We start from the raw sequence: 24,363 nt of genomic DNA, 5'->3' as shown, positions 1-24,363 counted from the left end.
AAAACAATTAACAACTTACATATAAAATATATATATATAAAAATTAATGAGCATATGTTAAACAATAACCCAATAATATCAGATGAAGTATGTTCTACTGGTTACAATGACTTAATACAACATGATTTAGAAAAAAAAAACATGATAAAAAAATGCATGAACCTTAAACTTAAAAACTGAGACAATGCATTTTTTATGTGATTGATTTTTTCGCTTACCCTCAATGTCCAGCTTGGTCCCGTTCCCAAACAGGATTTCCCCACAGGTGGCCACAGCACAGTAGTAAGTCCCAGCATCAGAGGGGCTGAGGTTCCTCTTGGCGAAGTTGTAGACACAGTTCTGTGTGGGAGACACAGCCCCAGAGCTCCTCTGGCACTCATCACTCCTGGTTCCATGGGTGTAAATGATTCCTGGAGGGGACTCTCCTGAGCCCTGTCTGAACCAGTACACACTGTGTTCTCCTGCACAGGTCTCAGTGTGTACTGTACACTGCAGAGTCACAGAGTCTCCAGAATGCACTGACTCAGACTCGGGCTGCTGCAGTACTACTGTCCTGTCGTGTGACTCTGACCCTGAAGAATTCAGTTCAATAATTAAAATTATAACAGGATACATGCTTGAATTCAATCATTATTTTAGTATTTCTGTAATTCAAAAGCATTTGCAGGGTTTTCTTTTTGTACACTATTTTAAGCCTGGTTTTGTCATTTCCAAAATAGCAATTAGCTTAGTAAAAAAAAAAATAAAGAAATTAAGAAAATGTCTGATTATGTCTTTTGTATCAATGAGTTTAGAAAAATAAAAATGCAATTTTAGCCTGTTTTGCTGAACATACAGTATCTCCAGTAATAACAAATGTTAATGCACCTCAATTTCTTAATGCTTAGAGTTTTAGTGACCCTACAAAAAAAGATCTGCTTTCTTAAGATTTTTTCAAATTTTACATCACCTTCAAAATCCTGTAAAAGAAAAAAGAAGTATAAGACGTGGACTGAAGGTTCATATTTACCCAGGACCATTAATGTAGTTCCTTCTCCAAAGTTGGTATCATTGTAGAGCACAGTAGCGCAGTAGTATGTGGCTGAATCCGACGGCTCTACTTGTGACACAGTCAGGCTCGAGGTCCCCTTTGCTGCTTTAGCACTGAGGCGCGTACTGTTTATAAAATCATTGAAATCTATAGTATTGGGTTCAGAATGTTTTATCATTAACAATTGCTCAGGCTTCTGTCCAAGAGGCTGCTTAAGCCATCTGTACCATTGCCCATCATCTTTAGCACAGACACAATGGAGAGTCACAGTGTCTCCAAGCTGAGCTGTCACCAGCACATCAGGCTGAACTACATTCTTCCCAAGCAGACCATCTGGAAATAAATCAGAAATCACCTTCAACTGACAATCAGGACAATACGGGAAAAACACTGATCTCTGTATAAATGTCTCCATACTGTCTTTGAGCAGACTTGTTTTGACTGTTAATAATTAAGTTAATAATTATACACTTACAGACTTTGCTGAACAGCACAGAGTGGTGGCGTCACTGTATCTGAACTCTCCTCTTCTGGAGACTCTCCTCTGCCTGAGACCCTGTTTGTCCTCTGCGCTGTAAAACTCAAACTGTACAGATAAGAGGAGGACTTGAGGTAATAATTTCTTGTCATTCACTGAACAGTAGGAGGGCACATGTCAGGGGCAGATTTGATTGGCTGTTTGATGAGGCAAATTATTGGGTGCACAAGAGTGGTGCAAGCATACGCTGATAAACACCCTCAGTGCAAAAAAAGAACACTGATGTCATTATTTCCATCCTGCTTAATATAGGTCAAATAATAATAATAATCCAGTTGTTATTTACAGTGCAATAATGTGGAAGTCTTCACAATGTTTTAACTGGCTTACTTTAAGAGTAACTTTAGATTGAAAAAGGCACCTCAATTCGTACTACAGTTTAATATGTCTGTGTGTGTGTGTGCAGTGTGTGTATGTGTGTGTGTGTGGGTGTGTGTGTGTGCTCATGTATGTGTGTGTGCGTCTATATGTTTGTATCCGTGTGTGTGTGTATGTGTGTGTGTGTGTGTGTGTTTATGTGTTTGTGTGTGCGTGTTTGTGTGCAGTGTCCATGGTGCTGAATTGCTCTGCTGTCCCATTCCAGGAGTAGGAGGCAGTGCTGCCCGTAGGTGGATTGATACAGGATTTTACATTCACATGCATTTATGATATTTTTCAACTTCTATCATCTGAAAACATAAAAAAGTGGTCAAAAACAACAACAAAAAAAGATCTGTTGTCTTTACTATGAGAGCCTCCCAAAAGTTTAGAATGGCTGATTATGCTAATGAGTTCAGAACATTGGGCAGCTCACTGGAATGTTCATACTGTGATGTCACACCTGATCTTAAATTGTGATTTTGCACTGCACTGATACCAGGGTGAGTACTCTTTAAATATGTTTTTTCATGATTTGTAATTGCACAACGCATAATTCATAACTGAAACATTTTCTCATAATAGAATGAGGAATGTACCAGCAATAACTTACATAATGTAGATTGTCCATATCCAGGGTGTCAATATCTGAGGCCTGAGGTTCTGTCACTGGATGACATCACAATGGCCTCATTAAGGGGACTACCTCTGTTATCTCTCCTGGCCTTGTCTCAATGAAGCACCAGTTCAATGCACCTATTTGCATTCATACTTAGAACATATACGTTTTTAAATAAATAAATGAAATAAATTTAAGAAAATCTAAAAATCCTAAATTAAGCTCTCAAAATACATGACTGCATGAACAGCAATAAAATTTTTTCAAAAACTTCTTTCATCCGTCCTGGCATCACAATTTGCTCAGCTTAGATTTTTAAAGGAAATTCCTGATTGCAGTCATATGCAAGAAGTTTAAAGAAACTTAATGATGATGTGCTTGTCCCTCCAGCACCCTGGTATTCCAGAAACCTGGGAGAGCTGCAGGACCATGGACAGCACCGGCCCTTCTCACAGGCAGGGGGGCAGGTGTGGCTCATTGTAATTAGGCCAGCTGCTCCCCATTGCCTAATCACTGGGCCTTATTAAAGGGCCTTGCTCACAGGCGTAAGGAATCCTTTTTCTGAAAGGTTGTTGTTGTGTTTGAAGAGTTATTTTGTTGTGGACTTTTGGCCTCTGGATTATTTTTCATGACAGTTTCCTCGTTTAGTTTTGTTATTTTTTTTATTTTTTTAAAGTATTGTGTTGTTGTTTTTCAGTTCCTGCACTAATAAAAGTAAGTACATTTTTCATTTTATTTTGTCTTTTCCGCGTGTGATACAGTAGCCACCCCCCAGCGCTGCATCACAAAGTCTATTGGTGTAAAAGAAGCATTAAGAAGAGTATTGGGCTATCAATTTATGTTCTGAATGAAATCAATGTTTACAATTGTGAAATGTCTAAACACCGTACTCTACAAAAAACGGTGGTTTGTGTTTGGTGAAAATTAGAAAAATGGGCAACGAAAGACCATGATTAGAAAGCTTTCTAACCGTTTATGAAAGATTTGACAGCCATTTGAACTGAGTTCTCGAAGTGTATTCTTCAAAAAGAAATGGTGTGTAATCACTGATTATCTTAAAAAGAGCACATGTAGTTCTGACCCCACTGAAATGACAGATGCCTGGTAATGTATGAAAAGGGTGCATGTAGAGGGCTAAGGAAAGGCAATGCATGTTTTTGACTTTATTTTACTTGTTCACCATTTGATTGCCACCCCCAACAATGCATCACAAGGGTTGTAAGGGTAAAGGAATCATTAAGAAGAGTCTTTGGAAACTAATCTGGGATTAAATCAAAATGTTTACCTTTGGAGAATGTTTAAACTCCTATTATACCAACATGTCAAAGGGTGGTTTGAGCTCAGTGAACGGTAATATAATGGCCAACAAAAGGCCATGATTAGTAATCCTCAAACTACTTGCAACAGATGTGTGGCAGCTCTCTGATCTAAGAAAAATGTGTTATTCTTCATAATCAGTGATTACATGCAGTCTATATCTCAAGAGAGCACACCCAGTTCTGCTCATTCTGAAGTACCACAGGAAATTAGAGAGAGAGAGAGAGAGAGAGAGTCAGGCAGACAGAGAGGGAGGTGCCAGTTGTGAAAGGAGTGCATGCAGAGGAAACCACAAAGGCAGAGCAGAGAGGTTTTGTTTTCAGTCAGTGGCCAGAGAGTCAGGCCAAAACAGAGCTGCACCTCCAGCATTGTGCAAAAACTCCCCTCAGACCAGCAAACAGGTCTCAGAGCGTGATCTCCAGCATGATCTCAAAGGGAAAAAGGTTATAAACAGGAAAGAAAACCAGTTCCGGACAATAATTAATACTGCCCTGACACCCAGTACCCAATGGAATTTAACTTACTGGGATACTACTTTCTTTGGTCACACACACACAGGCACGCACTCTCTCTTCCCCCTCACCTGCACACTCACATCCTGATATGCAACCCCCCGCATGATACAATGATAGTTTCCTTTGAGTCCATTCTGCTCCACGCCTTTCTCTGCACATACATTCATTATGAAGAATACAGCATGTCCTGAATGAGTCAAGAAAACTGTCATGTCCCGTGTCACCACAGCTGGTCACATGACCATGGAATGTACCATCAGGGCAGGAAAAAGAGGGGAATGATGAAGATGTTCACATTTCTGTATTTTTAAATGATGTTTTATTACTTATTGAGTGTATATTTAAATCTTGGGGACAGATTATAAATAAAAGTGCACTGTTTACTAGGGCTCTCGTCTGGTTTGTTGTAATGGAAAGGTGGTCTGAGGTGTGAGGCGGGTGAATTTTATTGAAGCGTCACTGTGGTTTCAGCGCTGAGAGAGGGAGGAGCTGCAGGTCAGTCTTCCTGTGCAGCTCTGGTCTGTGTAGAGCTGAATGTATAAGGCTGTGAGTGGAAAATAACTGGACCTCCCCTGTCACCACAACAGAGCAGTCTGAAACAGACAAACTCATTTTTCTGGTAGTGAAAGAGAGAGCCGCGTGCAAAAGCCTTCTGAAGCAATAAGCAGCGCAGTGAACTCGGAGCAGGAAGCATATCAGCCAAAGGTATCTGTCCATGTGACCTTTAAGGCCTCCCATTTGTGATTTTAGGGTCATTGTTTAATATTATGCTGTCAAAACTAAATACTTTATAGTTGCAAGTCCAGTCTGGGTAAGGGCATTACTCTCTCCTTGTTCTCTAGATTATCGGCCCCTGTGAACACCTGACAGGCATCTCAGCAGGAAATGCAAGTGAGAGCCTGTTCATGCTCTGTCCCTGTACACAGGAAGGAGTGGTCTAAAACGTACAGCACCGGATCAGTTACTGAGAACGCAAGCTGTCGCTGTGCATACAGGAAGTGCTTTGGTTACTGAAGGTACAGGGAGGGCACTGCTAGCAAGAGGCCTAGCCTTCAGAAAGCATATCCAGCTGTTATAAAGCATGCAGGAGAGTACCTATATTCACAGCGATGTTTCTCCTGGCTAAGCAGTGGCAGACACATATGAGTAGTTGTGACAGATACAGCCGTGGTATGGATGCACAGACATATCTCTACATGCCATCTCCATGTGGAGAAAATCCCTAAAAAACTTTAAATGACAGTATGCAGCCACTTTGTATCAGAAATGTATCCCATTAATTGACGCTGATTGTCTGATATATTAATTTATTCGGCAGTCAGTGTGTTCGCCTAATGACTCCAATAGCACTGCCTGTAGACTGTTTGGGTATGCAAAGCAAACCTTACATACCACTGCAATGGACATGCGGACACAACAGTTACATGGGAGGCTTTTTTGGCACAAAGTGCTTTGGACAGAAAAATTAAAAGCTCTTTGCCCACAGTCACGAGAGATACATTTAGAGAGAAGTTTTAGAGAGACATGCAATTTGACCAGCGGTGGCCAAACTGTTGTACTCCACTGTGTGTGATGAATATTTTATTGTATGAAAAGCGGTTGGGACAGCATCTGACCTTTCATAAACAGTTGGGGAAATAACCACACGTTCCCCAGCTGAAACTATGTCTATTAACCCCAAAAGGAATGGATCTACTATTTATTCTTATCACTGACTAGCTCTGAATTACAAAAACTGTACACTGCAAAACATTTTGATTCCGTCTAATCAGTGAATCACTGCTGGCACATTAACAGTCTGACTTTGTTTTGTAGTCCTAATATTTCACTTTCCCATCTCTGTGTGACATCACATTACTGGCATTTAGCAGGCGCTCGTGCAATTTTACATGTGCACACCGTTTCATTTTATACAGTTATAGCCTGAAGTCATTCAGAATAACATCCTTGCTCAATAATACAGGTCAAAGGGCAGTGTGTCACCTGAGAATCGGAACCTGTTCCCTAAGCAGTACACTACACTACTGCCCCAAACCCATTCAACAACACTGAGGACCATTTACCAGATACTGCCAGAGAGTGCACAATTTTTACTTTGTGTATTTGAAAAACAGAGGAGTCAAAAAATAAGCACAGCTGCAGGCAAATTCCTGTACGTGTAATAAAATTTACAGCGACATAGTATGATGTTCAACAATTCTAGCGAGGGAATATTTTGATTATTCTTTTGACGAAGATGGCTTTTATGGAAAGTTTCACTCGCGGTCTCTAAATCTCATATCTGAGTAAACCGTTTCTTTCTCCACTTCCTTCTTCTTCGTCCTCACTTTGGGTTTCTTGGTGGTGAAAGTCAAAGCAGCGTAATTCATTGATTCCTCTTGACTCTAAAAGAAATACACACCACATATGACTACACTTCATTCTGATAATAATGTAACCAGGATATTCTCCACAGAAAAGAAATATTTATTTATATATTCATTTATTTATTTATTTATTATTTTTTAGATAATATTTTTACCTGTTTGCTGGCCAAGTCTTCTCCGCTCACTTGGTTGTTTGATGCAGCTCCTGTGTCAGTAAAAGGAAAATGTAAACTGCTGGTGGTTGTCAAAAACGAATTACTCAATTCATGCACTGGTTTTTAAAGTTAAGAAAGCTCCTCTTCTTTTTGTACTGTACTTCTTCTTTTTCTTATTATTAATATTACTATTACTATTATTGTTACTATTAACAATAATATTCATAGCAGTCGTAGCACTTCTGGTAGTAGTATTTCATATAGTCAATTATATTCACCACTGTAGGACCGTAAGTTGCTGCTCCAAGGAGGAGTATATCTGAGGAGTGCATTGATTATATAATCACCAGGGAATCAGGATAGGCTTCAATGGAGATTACATATCACTTAAAAAGTATTTTAATTTGTTTGGATGGCAGTTAATTCTGCTCATTCTGCGCTCAATTTTATTGACTTTTGTTTAAGAATATTTTTTCATAATCTTGGGGTCACGCCATAGCTATAATGTCTATAATTTGGTTAGTGCCAACTGGTACCAAAAAAATGTAAAAATAAAATAAAAAACTGAAATACTTGAACCAATATATAACATTGGAATCACTATCAGAATGTCAAGTGTCATAAATTGAAGAGACGTTTGGCTTGCTTTTACCTGTGATATGTGTACATGATGTGCACATATCTAAAAGTAGTGAGAAGACGGTCATCAGCACCCATGGAGCAACTGTATGGTATATTATTAAACTGATTTTGCTTTAGAGAACTGTACACGGACTGTATGTGAATATTTCTGCATGCTACTTATGAAATAGCCTTTCATGAAGATGACAAAATTGTTGTCAAATATTGAAAGCCAACTACTTTACAGAAAACACTACATATTTTCACAGATTATTTTTATTTTTTTTGACTCTGCGCCCTTTAAGGTACTGTGTATTTTTACGATCTTGCATGTTTCATACTAGTCTGATTTGAATTAACAGAAGATTTATTGAAAAAAAATGTTGTAAATAATAATCATGACATATTCCACACATTAATAACTTTGACTCTTACCTTTGCATTTCTCACAGCCTTTTCTCATTTTCAGAATGAGGACAATATTTAGGATCACACCCAACGTCAAAGCTCCCGCCAAGCAATAAAGAGGAAGACGTTCATTCCCTGACATTTTAAAAGAAAGATTTAGTAAACACCCTGCATGAAAAATATTAATAAGAGCATAGAAAGACAATGACAGTGTTAATTGTCTAAAAACTAATATGCATGAGAATAACAATGAGGGATGGAAAACAATTAACAACTTACATATAAAATAGATATATATGTATATAAAAATTAATGAGCATATGTTAAACAATAACCCAATAATATCAGATGAAGTATGTTCTACTGGTTACATTGACTTAATACAACATGATTTAGAAAAAAAATATATGATAAAAAAATGCATGAACCTTTTAAAAACTGAGACAATGCTTTTATTATGTGATTGATTTTTTTAGTTACCCTCAAAGTGCAGCATGGTCCCGTTCCCAAACAGGATCTCCCCACAGGTGGCCACAGCACAGTAGTAAGTCCCAGCATCAGAGGGGCTGAGGTTCCTCTTGGGGAAGTTGTAGACACAGCTCTGTGTGGGAGACACAGCCCCAGAGCTCCTCTGGCACTCATCACTCCTGTTTCCATGGGTGTAAATGATTCCTGGAGGGGACTCTCCTGAGCCCTGTCTGAACCAGTACACACTGTGTTCTCCTGCACAGGTCTCAGTGTGTACTATACACTGCAGAGCCGCAGAGTCTCCAGAATGCACTGACTCAGACTCGGGCTGCTGCAGTACTACTGTCCTGCTGTGTGACTCTGACCCTGAAGAATTCAGTTCAATAATTAAAATTATAACAGGATACATGCTTGGATTTGATCATTATTATAGTATTTCTGTAATTCAAAAGCATTTGCAGGGTTTCCTTTTTGTACAAACACTATTTTAAATCTGGTTTTGTCATTTCCAAACTAGCAATTAGCTTAGTAAAGAAAAAAATAAAGACATAAAGAAAATGTCTGTTTATGTCTTTTGTATCAATGAGTTTAGAAAAATAATAATGCAATTTAATCCTGTTTTGCTGAACATACAGTATCTCCAGTAATAACAAATGTTGATATACCTCAATTTCTTAATGCTTTGAGTTTTAGTGACCCTACAAAAAAAGATCTGCTTTCTTAAGATTTTTTCAAATTTTAAATCACCTTCAACATCCTGTACAAGAATAAAGAAGTATAAGACGTGGACTGAAGGTTCATATTTACCCAGGACCATTAATGTAGTTCCTTCTCCAAAGCTGATATCATTGTAGAGCACAATAGCGCAGTAGTATGTGGCTGAATCCGACGGCTCTACTTGTGACACAGTCAGGTTCGAGGTCCCCTTTGCTGCTTTAGCACTGAGGCGCGTACTGTTTATAAACTCATTGAAATCTACAGTATAAGGTTCAGAATTTAATATCATTAACAATTGCTCAGGCTTCTGTCCAAGAGGCTGCTTAAGCCATCTGTACCATTGCACATCATCTTTAGCATAGAAACATGGGAGAGTCACAGTGTCTCCAAGCTGAGCTGTCACCAGCACATCAGGCTGAACTATGTTCTTCCCAAGCAGACCATCTGGAAAAAAAACAGAAAGCACCTTCAACTGACAATCAGGACAATACGGGAAAAACACTGATCTCTGTATAAATGTCTCCATACTGTCTTTGAGCAGACTTGTTTTGACTGTTAAGTTAATAATTATACACTTACAGACTTTGCTGAAAAGCACAAGAACAGCACAGAGTGGCGGCATCACTGTATCTGAACTCTCCTCTTCTGGAGACTCTCTTCTGCCTGAGACCCTGTTTGTCCTCTGCGCTGTAAAACTCAAACTGTACAGATAAGAGGAGTACTTGAGGTGATAATTTCTTGTCATTCACTGAACAGTAGGAGGGCACATGTCAGGGGCAGATTTGATTGGCTGTTTGAAGAGGCAAATTATTGGGTGCACAAGAGTGGTGCAAGCATACGCTGATAAACACCCTCAGTGAAAAAAAAGAACACTGATGTCATTATTTCCATCCTGCCTTATATAGGTCAAATAATAATAATAATCCAGTTGTTATTTACAGTGCAATAATGTGGAAGTCTTCACAATGTTTTAACTGGCTTACTTTAAGAGTAACTTTAGATTGAAAAAAGGCACCTCAATTTGTACTACAGTTTAATATGTCTGTGTGTGTGTGCGTGGGTTTATATGTGTGTGGGTGCGTGTGTGCACGTGTGTGTATGTGTGTGTGCGCGAAGGTATATGTGTGTGCGTGTGTGTGTTTGCTCATGTATGTGTGTGTCTCTATGTGTGTATGGGTGTGTGTGTGTGTGTGTGTGTGTGTGTGTGTGTGTGTGTGCGTCTGTGTGTGTATGTGTGTTTATGTGCAGTGTCCATGGTGCTGAATTGCTCTGCTCTCCTATTCCAGGGCCGGGATTCTGCATTCACATGCATTTTTGATATTTTTCAACTTCTATCATCTGAAAACATAAAGAAGTGGTCAAAAACAATAAAAAAGATCTGTTGTCTTTTCTATGAGAGCGCCACGAAAGTTTAGAATGGCTAATTATGCTAATGACTTCAGAACATTGGGCAGCTCACTGGAATGTTCACACTGTGATGTCACACCTGATCTTACATTGCGATTTTGCACTGCACTGAATCAAGGGTGAGTTCTCTTTAAAGAAGTTATTTCATGATTTGTAATTGCACAACTCATCATTCATAACTGAAACATTTTCTCATAATAGAATAAGCAATGTACCAGCAATAACTTACATAACGTAGATTGTACATATCCAGGGTGTCAATGTCAGAGGCCTGAGGTTCTGTCACTGGATGACATCACAATGGCCTCATTAAGGGGACTACCTCTGTTATCTCTCCTGGCCTTGTCTCAATGAAGCGCCAGCTCAATGCACCTAGTTGCATTTAAACTTAGAGTACATACATTTTTAAAAAATAAATATATTTTTAAAAATCATAAATTAGGCTCTCAAAATACATGACATGCATGAACAGCAATGAAACTTTTTTCAAAACGGGTTCCTTTAACTTTCTTGCATAACTGCAACCAGCACTTTTGTTTAAATATATTAGCTGTGCTGGTTGTGGTGCCAGAAAGGGTGATGGTGATCTGTCCCTCCAGCACCCAGGTATTCCATAAACCTGGGAGAGCTGCAGGACCATGGACAGCACTGGCCCTTCTCACAGGCAGGGGGGCAGGTGTGGCTCATTGTAATTAGACCAGCTGCTCCCCATTGCCTGATCACTGGGCCTTATAAAAGAGCCTTGCTCACAGGCGTAAGGAATCCTTTTTCTGAAAGGTTGTTGTGTTTGAAGGGTTAGTTTGATGTGGACTTTTGGCCTCTGGTTGTTTTTTCATGACAGTTTTTTTTTTTTTTTTTTGTTTTTTTTTTGTTTAAGTATTTATTTATTTATTTTTTGTTTTTCATTTCCTGGACGAATGAAAGTAAGTACATTTTTTATTTTATTTTGTCTTTTCAGCGCGTGATACAGTGGCCATCCCCAGCACTGCATCACAAAGTCTATTAGGGAAAAAGAAGCATTAAGAAGAGTATTGGGCTGCCAATTCATGTCCTGAATGAAATCAAAATGTTTACAATTGTGACATGTTTAGACACCCTACTGTACAAACATGGTGGTATTAAAGGTAATAAAATGGCCAACAAAAGGCCATGACTAGTGTTGGGAAACAGACAGTTTTGTGTATTCTGCGTTTGGGAAGTTTCCGCTGGGCCCCGGGGGGAAGGGGGTGAGCCCCCCTGTTGTATTCAATTTCAATGTGAATGGTGCCTGTTTGAATAGGTAGGATGGATTTGAATTTGAATGGTCCAATCGGAAGGAAGCACAGCCTCTATCACCAATCAGAGACAGTGCTCCCTTTCAACAATAATTCCACAATATGCAAATACCAGTCTACTGTAAACTGTAAATCTGATCACCCACCAATACTATTTTGAACTTCCTTGCTGAGTTGTTCCCGTAGCCGGCTGTGTAATAAATCTTCCTGTTTTTACTACAAACTTTTGATCTGCTTCTTCCTGGGCTAACGGTCATTTTACCTGTTTTTGGGAACATCTTGATTCCCCTACACTAGAAATCCTCAAACTACTTGCAACAGATTTGTGGCAGCTCTCAGATCTAAGAAATGTATTATTCTTCATAAATACACTGCATGTAATAACTGTATCTCAAGAGAGCACACATAGTTCTGCTCTTTCTGAAGTACCACAGGAAATGAGAGTCAGGCAGACAGAGAGGGAGGTGCCAGGTTTGAAAGGGGTGCATGCAGAGGAAACCACAAAGGCAGAGCACAGGTTTTGTTTTCAGTCAGTGGCCAGAGAGTCAGACCAAAACACAGAGAGAGCTGCACCTCCAGCATTGTGCAAAAACTCCCCTCAGTCCAGCAAGCAGGTCTCCGAGTGTAATCTCCAACATGATCTCAAAGGAAAAGGGTTACAAACAGGAAACGAAAACAGTACCGGACAATAATTAATACTGCCCTGCCCCCCAGTCCTCAATGGAACTTAACTTTCTGGGATACTACTTTCTTTGGTCACACGCACGCACACAGGCATGCACTCTCTCTTCCCCCTCACCTGTACACTCACATCCTGATATGCAACCCCCACCCCCCATGATACAAAGATGGTTTCCTTGGAGTCCATTCTGCTCCACACCTTACTCAGCACGTACATTCATTATGAAGAATACTGCATGTCCTGAATGAGTCAAGAAAACTGTCATGTCCCGAGTCACCACAGCTGGTCACATGACCATGGAATGTACCATCAGGGCAGGAAAAGGAGGGGAATGATAAAGATGTTCACATCATTTCAGTATTTTTAAATGATGTTTTATGAGTTATTGAGTGTCTATTTAAATCTTGGGGACAGATTATAAATAAAAGTGCACTGTTGTCTATGCCTCTCTTGTCTGGTCTGTTGTAATGGAAAGGTGGTCTGAGGTGTGAAGTTGTTCGGAGCGTCAGTGTGGTTTCAGCGCTGAGAGAGGGAGGTGTGAATACAGCTCTGTGCAGCAGGTCAGTCTTCCTGTGCAGCTCTGGTGTGTGTAGAGCTGAATGTATAAGGCTGTGAGTGGAAAATAACTGGACCTCCCCTGTCACCACAACAGAGCAGACTGAAACAGACAAACCCATTTTGCTGGAATTGAAAGAGAGCTGTGTGCAAAAGCTTTCAGAAACAATAAGCAGCACAGTGACCTAAGAGCAGGAAGCATATCAGCCGAAGCCTCTCTCCATGTGACATTGAGTGCCTGCATTTTATTCTTTTACCTTTATACAAGAGTTTCTGTCCCAAGAGCATTCTGACAGCCATAAAAATGTATTTATTTTATAGAAATGTTCTGAGAGTTCGTCTCTTAAGATACACAAGCAGAATAACTGTGACCCTACCATCCCCACCGCCATACTACCTGCAGCCCGTTCGGTTTTTTGACTATTTGACAAATGTTACCTTCTACGTCGCGTGTGTTATTTTTTTCCCCCTCTGTACTGCTGCAGGAGAGCCATTCATCATTCCATTCGCTGTCCCTGCTGTCAATCATCCTTAACCTGGTCCCGCCTCCACCAATCACATCCCTCCTCTGGAAGATAAAAGCTGCGTGGCTGCTGCTGCTCGTCGTCTCTCTGTTATTGATCTCTGTTCATTTTCGCTGTGTGGTTGTGTATGTGCGGTAGAGATTTGAGACCTGTGAGTGTGCGTGTAAACGTTTCCCCTGCTTGTGTATGTGTGGTTGTCTGTGTGTGGTTCAGGCCCTGGGGCAGGTAAGACAGAGGCCTCTATACACCGGTGCTACACGCAGGAGGAAACTTGTACAGACACATTAGAAAAGGGGTGGTTGCCAACTGTGTATTTTTGTTTGTAAGAGTAGCTAGATAGTCTTGTGTTTTGCTTAGTTAGTCAGATTATCTTTTGTTCTAGCGCTGTTTGGTTTTGTTTTTCATTTCTTTGGTTACATTCATGTCCCTTGGCCTTGTGACCTTGTTGTGTCTTGTTTTGTGTTAACCTGTACAAATGTAAATATCACTTCACTTGCACTCTTATAATAATAACACCTTTAATAGCACCTGCAACTTTGTCTGCCCTGAGTATTTATACTAAACGTGCACAACACCTTTTCACACGGACAGTATTTAAATATATATGTCATGTACTCCTACCCCTAGACACCTTGAGAGATGTAACAAACATTATAATGTGAATCGTGGTCACAAAACAGGCATTTCTGTGAAATGCAAAAGAATGGGTCCAGTGTAATTAATGCTACACAGCAGCTGAGTAAATGTTCACCACTCTTCCTCAGAGAACGGGTGCATTCCCAGCTCCTGACACCAGGGGGCGGGTGAGAGCATGGACATCAAGCCACAATACTTCCATTCTTGAGGGATCTATAATCAGACCTGTGTGGACTTCCATTACAAATGCAGTTAACTGCTTGTGTGGATGTACTGTACGTACCGTATATAGATCTGTTTGGTTTATGTTCCCTGGATTCAACACAAGTAACTCTGTTTTCGTTTTTATTATTTTAATGATTATTAAATTATGCAAATGGTGTAATAATTGCCTGTTTTGTAGATATAATTCTCAGGATCGAAACTTCATGGTACTGTACCTAGTGACTGACCAGGGTGTCATTCTGATGTCTATCTCTAAACATGCATGCAGTCGAGAATGCCAATTTACCACAGAATAATTATTAAACACTCGTCAAATTATTAAACTTAAATCATTTAGTCAAATTGTTCATTGTCTGAAATAAGCTGAAAAATTATGACGATGATGATGATGAGGTGGTGGTGGTGATGTTAATAATGGCGATGATGATGAGGATGATGATGATGATGATGTTAACACTGTGGATGATGTCCTGACTAGAAAAGTGATCATGATATTTGTGAATCTATGTAATGGTGGGAGGTCCTGGGCTACAGTACTCCCTGACACAGGTTCCTACTTTCCCTGTGAGCATTTTTTAGCTCTTTTGAAACTGAAATATCACTGGGACTGTTCGCAGGGCAGTCCACTCTCACAACCAAACGTGATACAGACCCATGAACCCACCAAAGAGAAAAGTGCATCATGCCCACATTATGCTAGTTGTTTTTTTTTTGTTTTTTTTCTTGTACGCATTACACTTGACTCTCTAATGCCTGGATGTTCAGTGCAAAATCTACCATCCAAGACTAACGAGCACTATGAAGCTAAAGCAGCTTTAATTAGCTCCAAGCAACTAGTGTTAGCGTTCCAAATACTACGGCATGTCTTAACTTTGAGTTGAGGCTCGACAAAAAGCAACTCGAAAACTGATCAGACATTTAACGCTGGGACCTTTCCATGTACAATGTGACGTGTACAAGAAAGTTTGCAGATTTAAAAACTAATAATAAAATCCTAAAATAGTGTGAAACTGACAGATTATTCTGTTTGGCACAAATGTATCTAAGCCACTTGGTCACAATACTGGGCAGAACAGACAGACCTCAGACTGAATGGTAGCCAGGCCCTCGTCAGGCCTATTTTAAAGGCACAGCGTGCTATACGTGTAGAATTAGCTCTTAGTGGAAATTAACAACCATCAATGAGACACACTCTGCATGAATATATGATAGGAAGTTAAATCATGAGCTTTTGCTGTTACTGATCAGTACAAGTTTTTTCCAATACCGAAAATATTGGCTGCGCAACACTATGATACATTTCTGTTGTAAAAACAGGAATGGCGATAACAGTCTTAAGATTCCGTTACTGTGTCTCACCTGTATGTTTGAAGCTACTGTTTGCAAACCATTAGCTCTCAGTACCAAAGTTCGGTTCATGAACTTTCTGTACTGCAATATATTTTCATTTGTATCTTCAACTTATTATCTTAATGTATGCATGTGATGTGTATTCACATGTTTTTTCCAAAGTGCGTGTTTTCTCTAAGAATAAATTTGATTCCTCAAACAGCCCAAAATAAGACATCTTCATGAAGAGCCAGCAGCTACCGTAGACTGAGAGAAATGTTGCTTGTATTTACAGGTTCGGACTAAAGTTGACAAAATCCTTTCCGCTATAACTGTCTGTGTTCAAAAAGTTCAGAGTACTGGATCAGGAACATAATCATAACCATGCATTTCAAATGACTGGAATTAAGTTTAATTGCATTACATTGTTTGAGTAACATCAGCTGTCTCAGGCTGTTCTGCCAACTTTATCAGAACAGCACATTAGGATTAATACACCTGGTGAATTTGTGAACAGGTATTGTTCTCTGGAAAAAAAATTTGAATAACAAGAGAAAGGAGAAAAAGAATACCCAGAAGGAGATATTAAAATGAACATGACACACATGCTGATATAATGATATGAATCCCGTATTAGCATTATTATTTATGCCTTTTTGCAATAGATGAGGACAAATATGGGCAACATGCAACAGAGAACTCCAGTCCTTATGATCGAGAGCCAGACAAGCGTGGATAATTCACCTCCTGAAATATAAATATTTGTTTAGGATTTTGAGAATGACATTGATGTTGCAACAATCAAAATTATGTTAAAATCTAAATATTTTCCTTATTAATTTAATAACAAATGTGAATTAATACTAACTGTGATATTAAATCATACATAAATTTAAATGAGCTTACCCTTAATGTCCAGCTTGGTCCCGTTCCCAAACAGGATCTCCCCACAGGTGGCCACAGCACAGTAGTAAGTCCCAGCATCAGAGGAGCTGAGGTTCCTCTTGGAGAAGTTGTAGACACAGCTCTGTGTGGGAGACACAGCCCCAGAGCTCCTCTGGCACTCATCACTCCTGGTTCCATGGGTGTAAATGATTCCTGGAGGGGACTCTCCTGAGCCCTGTCTGAACCAGTACACACTGTGTTCTCCTGCACAGGTCTCAGTGTGTACTATACACTGCAGAGTCACAGAGTCTCCAGAATGCACTGACTCAGACTCGGGCTGCTGCAGTACTACTGTCCTGCCGTGTGACTCTGACCCTGAAGAATTCAGTTCAATATATAAAATTATAACAGGATACATGCATGGATTCAATCATTATTTTAGTATTTCTGTAATTCAAAAGCATTTGCAGGGTTTTCTTTTTGTACACTATTTTAAGCCTGGTTTTGTCATTTCCAAAATAGCAATTAGCTTAGTAAAGAAAAAAATGAAGAAATAAAGGAAATGTCTATTTATGTCTTTTGTATCAATGAGTTTAGAAAAATAATAATGCAATTTTAGCCTGTTTCGCTGAACATACAGTATCTCCAGTAATAACAAATGTTAATGCACCTCAATTTCTTAATGCTTACACAAAGCATGAGTACACAAAGCAGAGTTTTAGTGACCCTACAAAAAAAAGATCTGCTTTCTTAAGATTTTTTCAAATTTTAAATCATCTTCTAAACCTGTACAAGAAAAAGAAGTATAAGACGTGCACTGAAGGTTCATATTTACCCAGGACCATTAATGTAGTTCCTTCTCCAAAGCTGATATCATCGTCGAGCGAAACAGCGCAGTAGTATGTGGCTGAATCCGACGGCTCTACTTGTGACACAGTCAGGTTTGAGCTCCCCTTTGCTGCTTTAGCACTGAGGCGCGTACTGTTTATAAAATCATTGAAATCTATAGTATAAGGTTCAGAATTTTTTATCATTAACAATTGCTCAGGCTTCTGTCCAAGAGGCTGCTTAAACCATCTGTACCATTGCACATAGTCATCTTTAGCATCGAAACATGGGAGAGTCACAGTGTCTCCAAGCTGAGCTGTCATAAGCGCGTGAGGCTGAACTATGTTCTTCCCAAGCAGACCATCTGGAAAAAAAACAGAAAGCACCTTCAACTGACAATGGGAACAATACGGGAAAAACACTGATCTCTGTATAAATGTCTCCATACTGTCTTTGAGCAGACTTGTTTTGACTGTTAAGTTAATAATTATACACTTACAGACTTTGCTGAAAAGCACAAGAACAGCACAGAGTGGCGGCATCACTGTATCTGAACTCTCCTCTTCTGGAGACTCTCTTCTGCCTGAGACCCTGTTTGTCCTCTGCGCTGTAAAACTCAAACTGTACAGATAAGAGGAGGACTTGAGGTGATAATTTCTTGTCATTCACTGAACAGTAGGAGGGCACATGTCAGGGGCAGATTTGATTGGCTGTTTAATGATTTGGGTGCACAAGAGCTGCACAAGCATCTGCTGATAAACACCCTCAGTGCTAAAAAAGAACACTGATGTCATTATTTCCATCCTGCTTAATATAGGTCAAATAATAATAATAATCCAGTTGTTATTTACATTGCAATAATCTGGAAGTCTTCACAATGTTTTAAATAGCTTACTTTAAGAATAACTTTAGATTGAAAAAGGCACCTCAATTCATACTACAGTAATTAATATGTCTGTGTGTGTGTGTGCGTGGGTGTATATGTGTGTGGGTGCGTGTGTGCATGTATGTGTATGTGTGTATGTGTGTGTGCGTGGGTGTATGTGTGTGGGTGTGGGTGTGTGCTCATGTATGTGTGTGTGCGTCTCTATGTGTGTATGCGTGTGCGTGTGTGTATGTGTGTGTGTGTACGTGTTTCTGTGCAGTGTCCATGGTGCTTAATTTCTCTGCTGTCCCATTCCAGGAGTAGGAGGCAGTGCTGCCCGTAGGTGGATTGATACAGGATTTTGCATTCACATGCATTTTTGATAATTTTCAACTTCTATCATCTGAAAACACAAAAAAAGTGGTCAAAAACAACAACAAAAAAAAGATCTGTTGTCTTTACTATGAGAGCCTCACAAAAGTTTTGAATGGCTGATTTTGCTAATGAGTTCAGGACATTGGGCAGCTCACTGGAATGTTCATACTGTGATGTCACACCTGATCTTACATTGTGATTTTGCACTGCACTGAAACCAGCGTGAAACCAGTTGTCTTTGAATAAGTTATTTTTAATTTGTAAGTTATGATTTGTAATTGCACAACTCAAAATTCATAACTGAAATATTTTCTCATAATATAATGAGGAATGTACCAGCAATACCTTACATGATGTAGATTGTCCATATTAAGGGTCTCAATGTCAGAGGCCTGAGGTTCTGTCACTGGATGACATCACAATGGCCTCATTAAGGGGACTACCTCTGTTATCTCTCCTGGCCTTGTCTCAATGAAGGGCCAGTTCAATGCACCTAGTTGCATTTAAAATTAGAATATGTAAGTTTTTAAATAAATAAATGAAATAAATACATACATTTTTAAAAATCATAAATTAAGCTCTCAAAATCCATGACTGCATGAACAGCAATTAAACTTTTTCAAAACAGGCTCCTTTAAACTTCTTGCATAACTACAATCAGCACTTTCGTTTAAATATCTTAGCTGTGCAGGTTGTGGTGCCCGGAAGGGTGGTGGTGTTCTGTCCCTCCAGCACCCAGGTATCTAAGCAACCTGGGAGAGCTGCAGGACCATGGACAGCACAGGTCCTTCTCACAGGCAGGGGTATTGGGCTCCCAATTCATGTCCTGAATGAAATCAAAATGTTTACGATTGTGACATTTTTAAACAACCTACTGTACGATCATGGTGTTTTGGGTATTTTGAAAGTAGGCAATGTGGTTCAATAAAGACCACGATTACAAAGCTTTCAAACTGTTTGTTAAAGATTTGACAGCCATTTGAGCTGAGTTCTCAAAGTGTATTCTTCAAAAAGAAATGGTGTGTAATCACTGATTATCTCAAAAGAGCACATGCAGTTCTGACCCCACTGAAATGACAGAGAGAGATGCCTGGTAATGTATGAAAAGTGTGCATGCAGAGGGCTAAGGAAAGGCAATGCATGTTTTTGACTTTATTTTGCTTGTTCACCATTTGATTGCCACCCCCAGCAAGGCATCACAAGGGCTGTAAGGGTAAAGGAATTATTAAGAAGAGTTTTTGAAAACTAATCTGGGATGAAATCGAAATGTTTACATTTGGAGAATGTTTAAACTCCTAATATACCAACATGTCAAAGGGTTGTTTGAGCTCAGTGAATGGTAATAAAATGGCCAACAAAAGGCCATGATTAGTAATCCTCAAACTACTTGCAACAGACGTGTGGCAGCTCTCTGATCTAAGAAAAATGAGTTATTCTTCATAAATATACTGCATGTAATCACTGATTATCTCAAGAGAACACACACAGTTCTGCTCTTTCTGAAGTACCACAGGAAATCAGAGAGAGAGAGAGAGAAAGAGAGCGAGAGAGAAAGGAAAGAGAGAGGAAACCACAAAGGCAGAGCAGAGAGGTTTTTGTTTTGAGTCAGTGGCCTGAGAGTCAGACTGAGCCACAGAGAGAGCTGCACCTCCAGCATTGTGCAAAAACCCCCCTCAGACCAGCAAGCAGGTCTCAGAGCGTGATCTTTAGCGTGATCTCAAAGGAAAGAGGTTATAAACAGGAAACAAAAACAGTACCGGACTATAACTAATACTGCCCTGCCCCCTGCCCTCCAATAACAAATGTAACCTAACTTGCTGAGATACTGCTTTCTTTGGTCACACACACGCACACACACACACATACACACACACGCGCGTGCAAACACGCAGGCACACACTCTCTCTTCTGCCTCACCTACTGTACACACTCACATCCTCATAGTCAAACACCCATGATACAGGGATTGTTTCATGGAAATCCATTCGGCTCCACACCTTACTGAGCACATACATTTATGAAGAATGCTGCTTGTCCTGAATGAGTCAAGAAGACTTTCATGTCCTGTGTCACCACAGCTGGTCACATGACCATGGAATGTACCATCAGGGCAGGAAAAGGAGGGGGATGATCGAGGTGCTCTGTGTTTCAACGCATCTGATGATGTTTGTGCAGGAAAAACACTATCACTTTACTTTAGTATTTTTATGACTCATTGAGTGTATATTGAATATTTTAATGATGTGCACTTCACTGAGCATTTTACATATAATGATATTCAACATTGTAAGCAGTATATAAATAATTTTAACGGTGCACACAAGCTGAAGAACATGTCTAAAACACCTTAATCAGACCAATACGGCGTGACTATCAAGAGTTATAGATTGTGACGTTATAATTTATCATCTTCCTAATGTCACATTTATAAATAATTTAATGACTATGCTGTGCTGCTTCCTATTGGTAAAACTCTGAACAACACACATTATAAAAGACGATTATGATGACCTTGCTCTGCATTATAATACAACTAAAAAGCAACAGCATAAAACATGTCAATGATAATGAATGTAAAACAGAAAATTGAAAAGCCTTTTTAATTATAGAGAGCGATACTGATCATTTTGTCCCTGCAATTTATGCACTATATTTGGAACCATGTGGACAGATTTTGAGTAGTATTTTTCTTTTGAAAGTTAAGTACACTATTTTCTAATTCTGTCTCTTATGGTCTGTTGTAATGGAAAGATGGTCTGAGGTGTGAGGTGAATAAATTTGATCAGAGCGTCAGCGCTGAGAGATGGGGGGGGCTGCAGGTCAGTCTTCCTGCGCAGCTCTGGTCTGTGTCGAGCTGAATGTATTAGGCTGTGAGTGGAAAATAACTGGACCTCCCCTGTCACCACAACAGAGCAGTTTGAAACAGACAAACACATTTTGCTGGTAGTGAAAAAGAGAGCCGTGTGCAAAAGCTTTCAGAAACAATAAGCAGTGCAGTGACCTCAGAGCAGGAAGCATATCAGGCAACGGTATCTGTCCATGTGACCTTTAAGGCCTCCCTTTTGTTATTTTAGGGTCATTGTTTAATATTATGCTGTCAAAACTAAATACTTTATAGTTGCAAGTCCAGTCTGGGTAAGGACATTACTCTCTCCTTGTTCTCTAGATCATCGGCCCCTGTGAACACCTGACAGGCATCTCAGCAGGAAGTGCAAGTGAGAGCCTGTTCATGCTCTGTCCCTGTACACAGGAAGGAGTGGTCTCAAACGTACAGCACCGGATCAGTTACTGAGAACGCAAGCTGTCGCTGTGCATACAGGAAGTGCTTTGGTTACTGAAGGTACATGGAGGGCTCTTCTAGCAAGAGGCCTAGCCTTCAGAAAGCATATCCAGCTGTTATAAAGCATGCAGGAGAGTACCTATATTCACAGCGATGTTTCTCCTGGCTAAGCAGTGGCAGACACATATGAGTAGTTGTGACAGATACAGCCGTGGTATGGATGCGCAGACATATCTCTACATGCCATCTCCATGTGGAGAAAATCCCTAAAAAACTTTAAATGACAGTATTCAGCCACTTTGTATCAGAAATGTATCCCATTTATTGATGCTGATTGTCTGATATATGAATTTATTTGGCAGCCAGTGTTCGTCTAATGACTCCAATAGCACTGCCTGTAGACTGTTTGGGTATGCAAAGCAAAACTTACATACCACTGCAATGGACCTGCGGACACAACAGTTACATGCAAGGCTTTTTTGGCACAAAGTGCTTTGGACTGATAAAATAAAAGCTCTTTGCCCACAGTCACCAGAGATACATTTAGAGAGAAGTTTTAGAGAGGCATGCAATTTGACCAGCGGTGGCCAAACTGTCGTACCCCAATGTGTGTGATGAATATTTTATTGTATGAAAAGTGGTTGGGACAGCATCTGACCTTTCATAAACAGTTGGGGAAATAACCACACTTTCCCCAGCTGAAACTATGTCTATTAACCCCAAAACGAATGGATCTACTATTTATTCTTATCACTGACTAGCTCTGAATCACAAAAACTGTACACGGCAAAACATTTTGATTCCGTCTAATCAGTGAATCACTGCTGACACATTAACAGTCTGACCTTGTTTTGTAGTCCTAATATTTCACTCTCCCATCTCTGTGTGACATCACATTACTGGCATTTAGCAGGCACTCGTGCAATTTTACATGTTCACACAGTTTCATTTTGTACAGTTATAGCCTGAAGTCATTCAGAATAACATCCTTGCTCAATAATACAGGCCAAAGGGCAGTGTGTCACCTGAGAATTGGGTCCTGTTCCCTAAGCAGTATACTACGCTACTGCCCCAAACACATTCAACAACACTGAGGACCATTTATCAGATACTGCCAGAGAGTGCACAATTTTTACTTTGTGTATTTGAAAAACAGAGGAATCAAAAAACAAGCACAGCTGCAGGCAAATGCTGTACGTGTAAAAAAATTTACAGCCACATAGTATGATGTTCACCAATTCTAGCGAGGGAATATTTTGATTATTCTTGTGACGAAGATGGCTTTTACGGAAAGCCTCACTCATGGTCTCTAAATCTCATATCTGAGTAAACCGTTTCTTTCTCCACTTCCCTCTTGTTCCTCCTCACTTTGGGTTTCTTGGTGGTGAAAGTCAAAGCAGCGTAATTCATTGCTTCCTCTTGACTCTAAAAGAAAAAGAAATACACACCACATATGACTACACTTCATTCTGATAATAATGTAACCAGGATATTCACCACAAAAAATAACTTTATTTTTATTTATTTATTTATTTATTTATTATTTTTTAGATAATATTTTTACCTGTTTGCTCGCCAGGCCTTCTCCACTCACTTGGTTGTTTGATGCAGCTCCTGTGTCAGTAAAAGGAAAATGTAAACTGCTGGTGGTTGTCAAAAACGAATTACTCAATTCATGCACTGGTTTTTAAAGTTAAGAAAGCTCCTCTTCTTTTTGTACTGTACTTCTTCTTTTTCTTCTTATTATTAATATTACTATTACTATTATTGTTACTATTAACAATAATATTCATAGCAGTCGTAGCACTTCTGGTAGTAGTATTTCATATAGTCAATTATATTCACCACTGTAGGACCGTAAGTTGCTGCTCCAAGGAGGAGTATATCTGAGGAGTGCATTGATTATATAATCACCAGGGAATCAGGATAGGCTTCAATGGAGATTACATATCACTTAAAAAGTATTTTAATTTGTTTGGATGGCAGTTAATTCTGCTCATTCTGCGCTCAATTTTATTGACTTTTCCTTAATATTTTTTCATAATCTTGGGGTCACACCATAGCTATAATGTCTATAATTTGGTTAGTGCCAGCTGGTACCAAAAAAAATGTTAAAATGAAATAAAAAACTGAAATACTTGAACCAATATATAACATCGGAATCACTATCAGAATATCAAGTGTCATAAATTGAAGAGACGTTTGGCTTGCTTTTACCTGTGATATGTGTACATAATGTGCACATATCTAAAAGTAGTGAGAAGATAGTCATCAGCACCCATGGAGCAACTGTATGTTATATTATTAAACTGATTTTGCTTTAGAGAACTGTTCAGGGACTGTATGTGAATATTTCTGCATGCTACTTATGAAATAGCCTTTCATGA

General features: G+C 39.5%; 2 protein-coding genes and 1 long non-coding RNA gene across 6 annotated transcripts in view; 1 reads left to right on the top strand and 2 right to left on the bottom strand.

The window, feature by feature from the left end:
- Window positions 1-24,363, bottom strand: part of LOC135249942 (immunoglobulin superfamily member 3-like) — a 31,378-nt gene that overhangs the window by 2,071 nt on the left and 4,944 nt on the right. For 2 of the 4 annotated variants that reach the window (XM_064325657.1, XM_064325659.1), the window contains 2 exons: window positions 23,541-23,590; window positions 22,589-23,401 (listed from right to left, as the gene is read on the bottom strand). The exons of 1 other annotated variant lie outside the window; for it this stretch is intronic. In XM_064325657.1, coding sequence (XP_064181727.1) covers window positions 23,273-23,401; window positions 23,541-23,590 — 179 coding nt within the window. In that variant the 3' untranslated portion in view covers window positions 22,589-23,272. Of the gene's footprint in view, window positions 1-16,132; window positions 16,491-22,588; window positions 23,402-23,540; window positions 23,591-24,363 lie in introns of those variants that run through there. One more of the 4 variants, XM_064325661.1, reaches the window with a different exon arrangement.
- LOC135249944 (immunoglobulin superfamily member 3-like) lies at window positions 6,521-9,831 on the bottom strand. The gene is made up of 7 exons (XM_064325664.1): window positions 9,691-9,831; window positions 9,202-9,555; window positions 8,407-8,760; window positions 7,954-8,061; window positions 7,550-7,579; window positions 6,898-6,947; window positions 6,521-6,760 (listed from the first exon to the last, which is right to left on the bottom strand). Exons 1-7 carry the CDS (start codon window positions 9,731-9,733, stop codon window positions 6,632-6,634), a joined length of 1,068 nt encoding a protein of 355 aa, XP_064181734.1. The 5' UTR covers window positions 9,734-9,831; the 3' UTR covers window positions 6,521-6,631.
- On the top strand, window positions 10,792-23,766 carry LOC135249968 (uncharacterized). The gene is made up of 3 exons (XR_010328841.1): window positions 10,792-11,441; window positions 21,863-22,036; window positions 23,588-23,766. It is a non-coding gene; the product is annotated as an uncharacterized LOC135249968 (long non-coding RNA).

Source organism: Anguilla rostrata, chromosome 3 (assembly GCF_018555375.3).
Source record: "Anguilla rostrata isolate EN2019 chromosome 3, ASM1855537v3, whole genome shotgun sequence".
Taxonomy (NCBI): Eukaryota; Metazoa; Chordata; class Actinopteri; order Anguilliformes; family Anguillidae; genus Anguilla; species Anguilla rostrata.
This window is presented reverse-complemented; position numbering and strand designations above follow the sequence as displayed.

Bases quoted from the DNA above. Each gene is read 5' to 3' on its own strand.
- LOC135249944 (XM_064325664.1), bottom strand. From the start codon at position 9,733: ATGCCGCCACTCTGTGCTGTTCTTGTGCTTTTCAGCAAAGTCT. The intron at 8,761-9,201 runs GTAAATATGAAC...TGAATTCTTCAG, and splicing joins AACTACATTAATGGTCCTGG to GGTCAGAGTCACACAGCAGG. The intron at 6,948-7,549 runs GTAAAAGCAAGC...TTACTGACACAG, and splicing joins ATCATGTACACATATCACAG to GAGCTGCATCAAACAACCAA.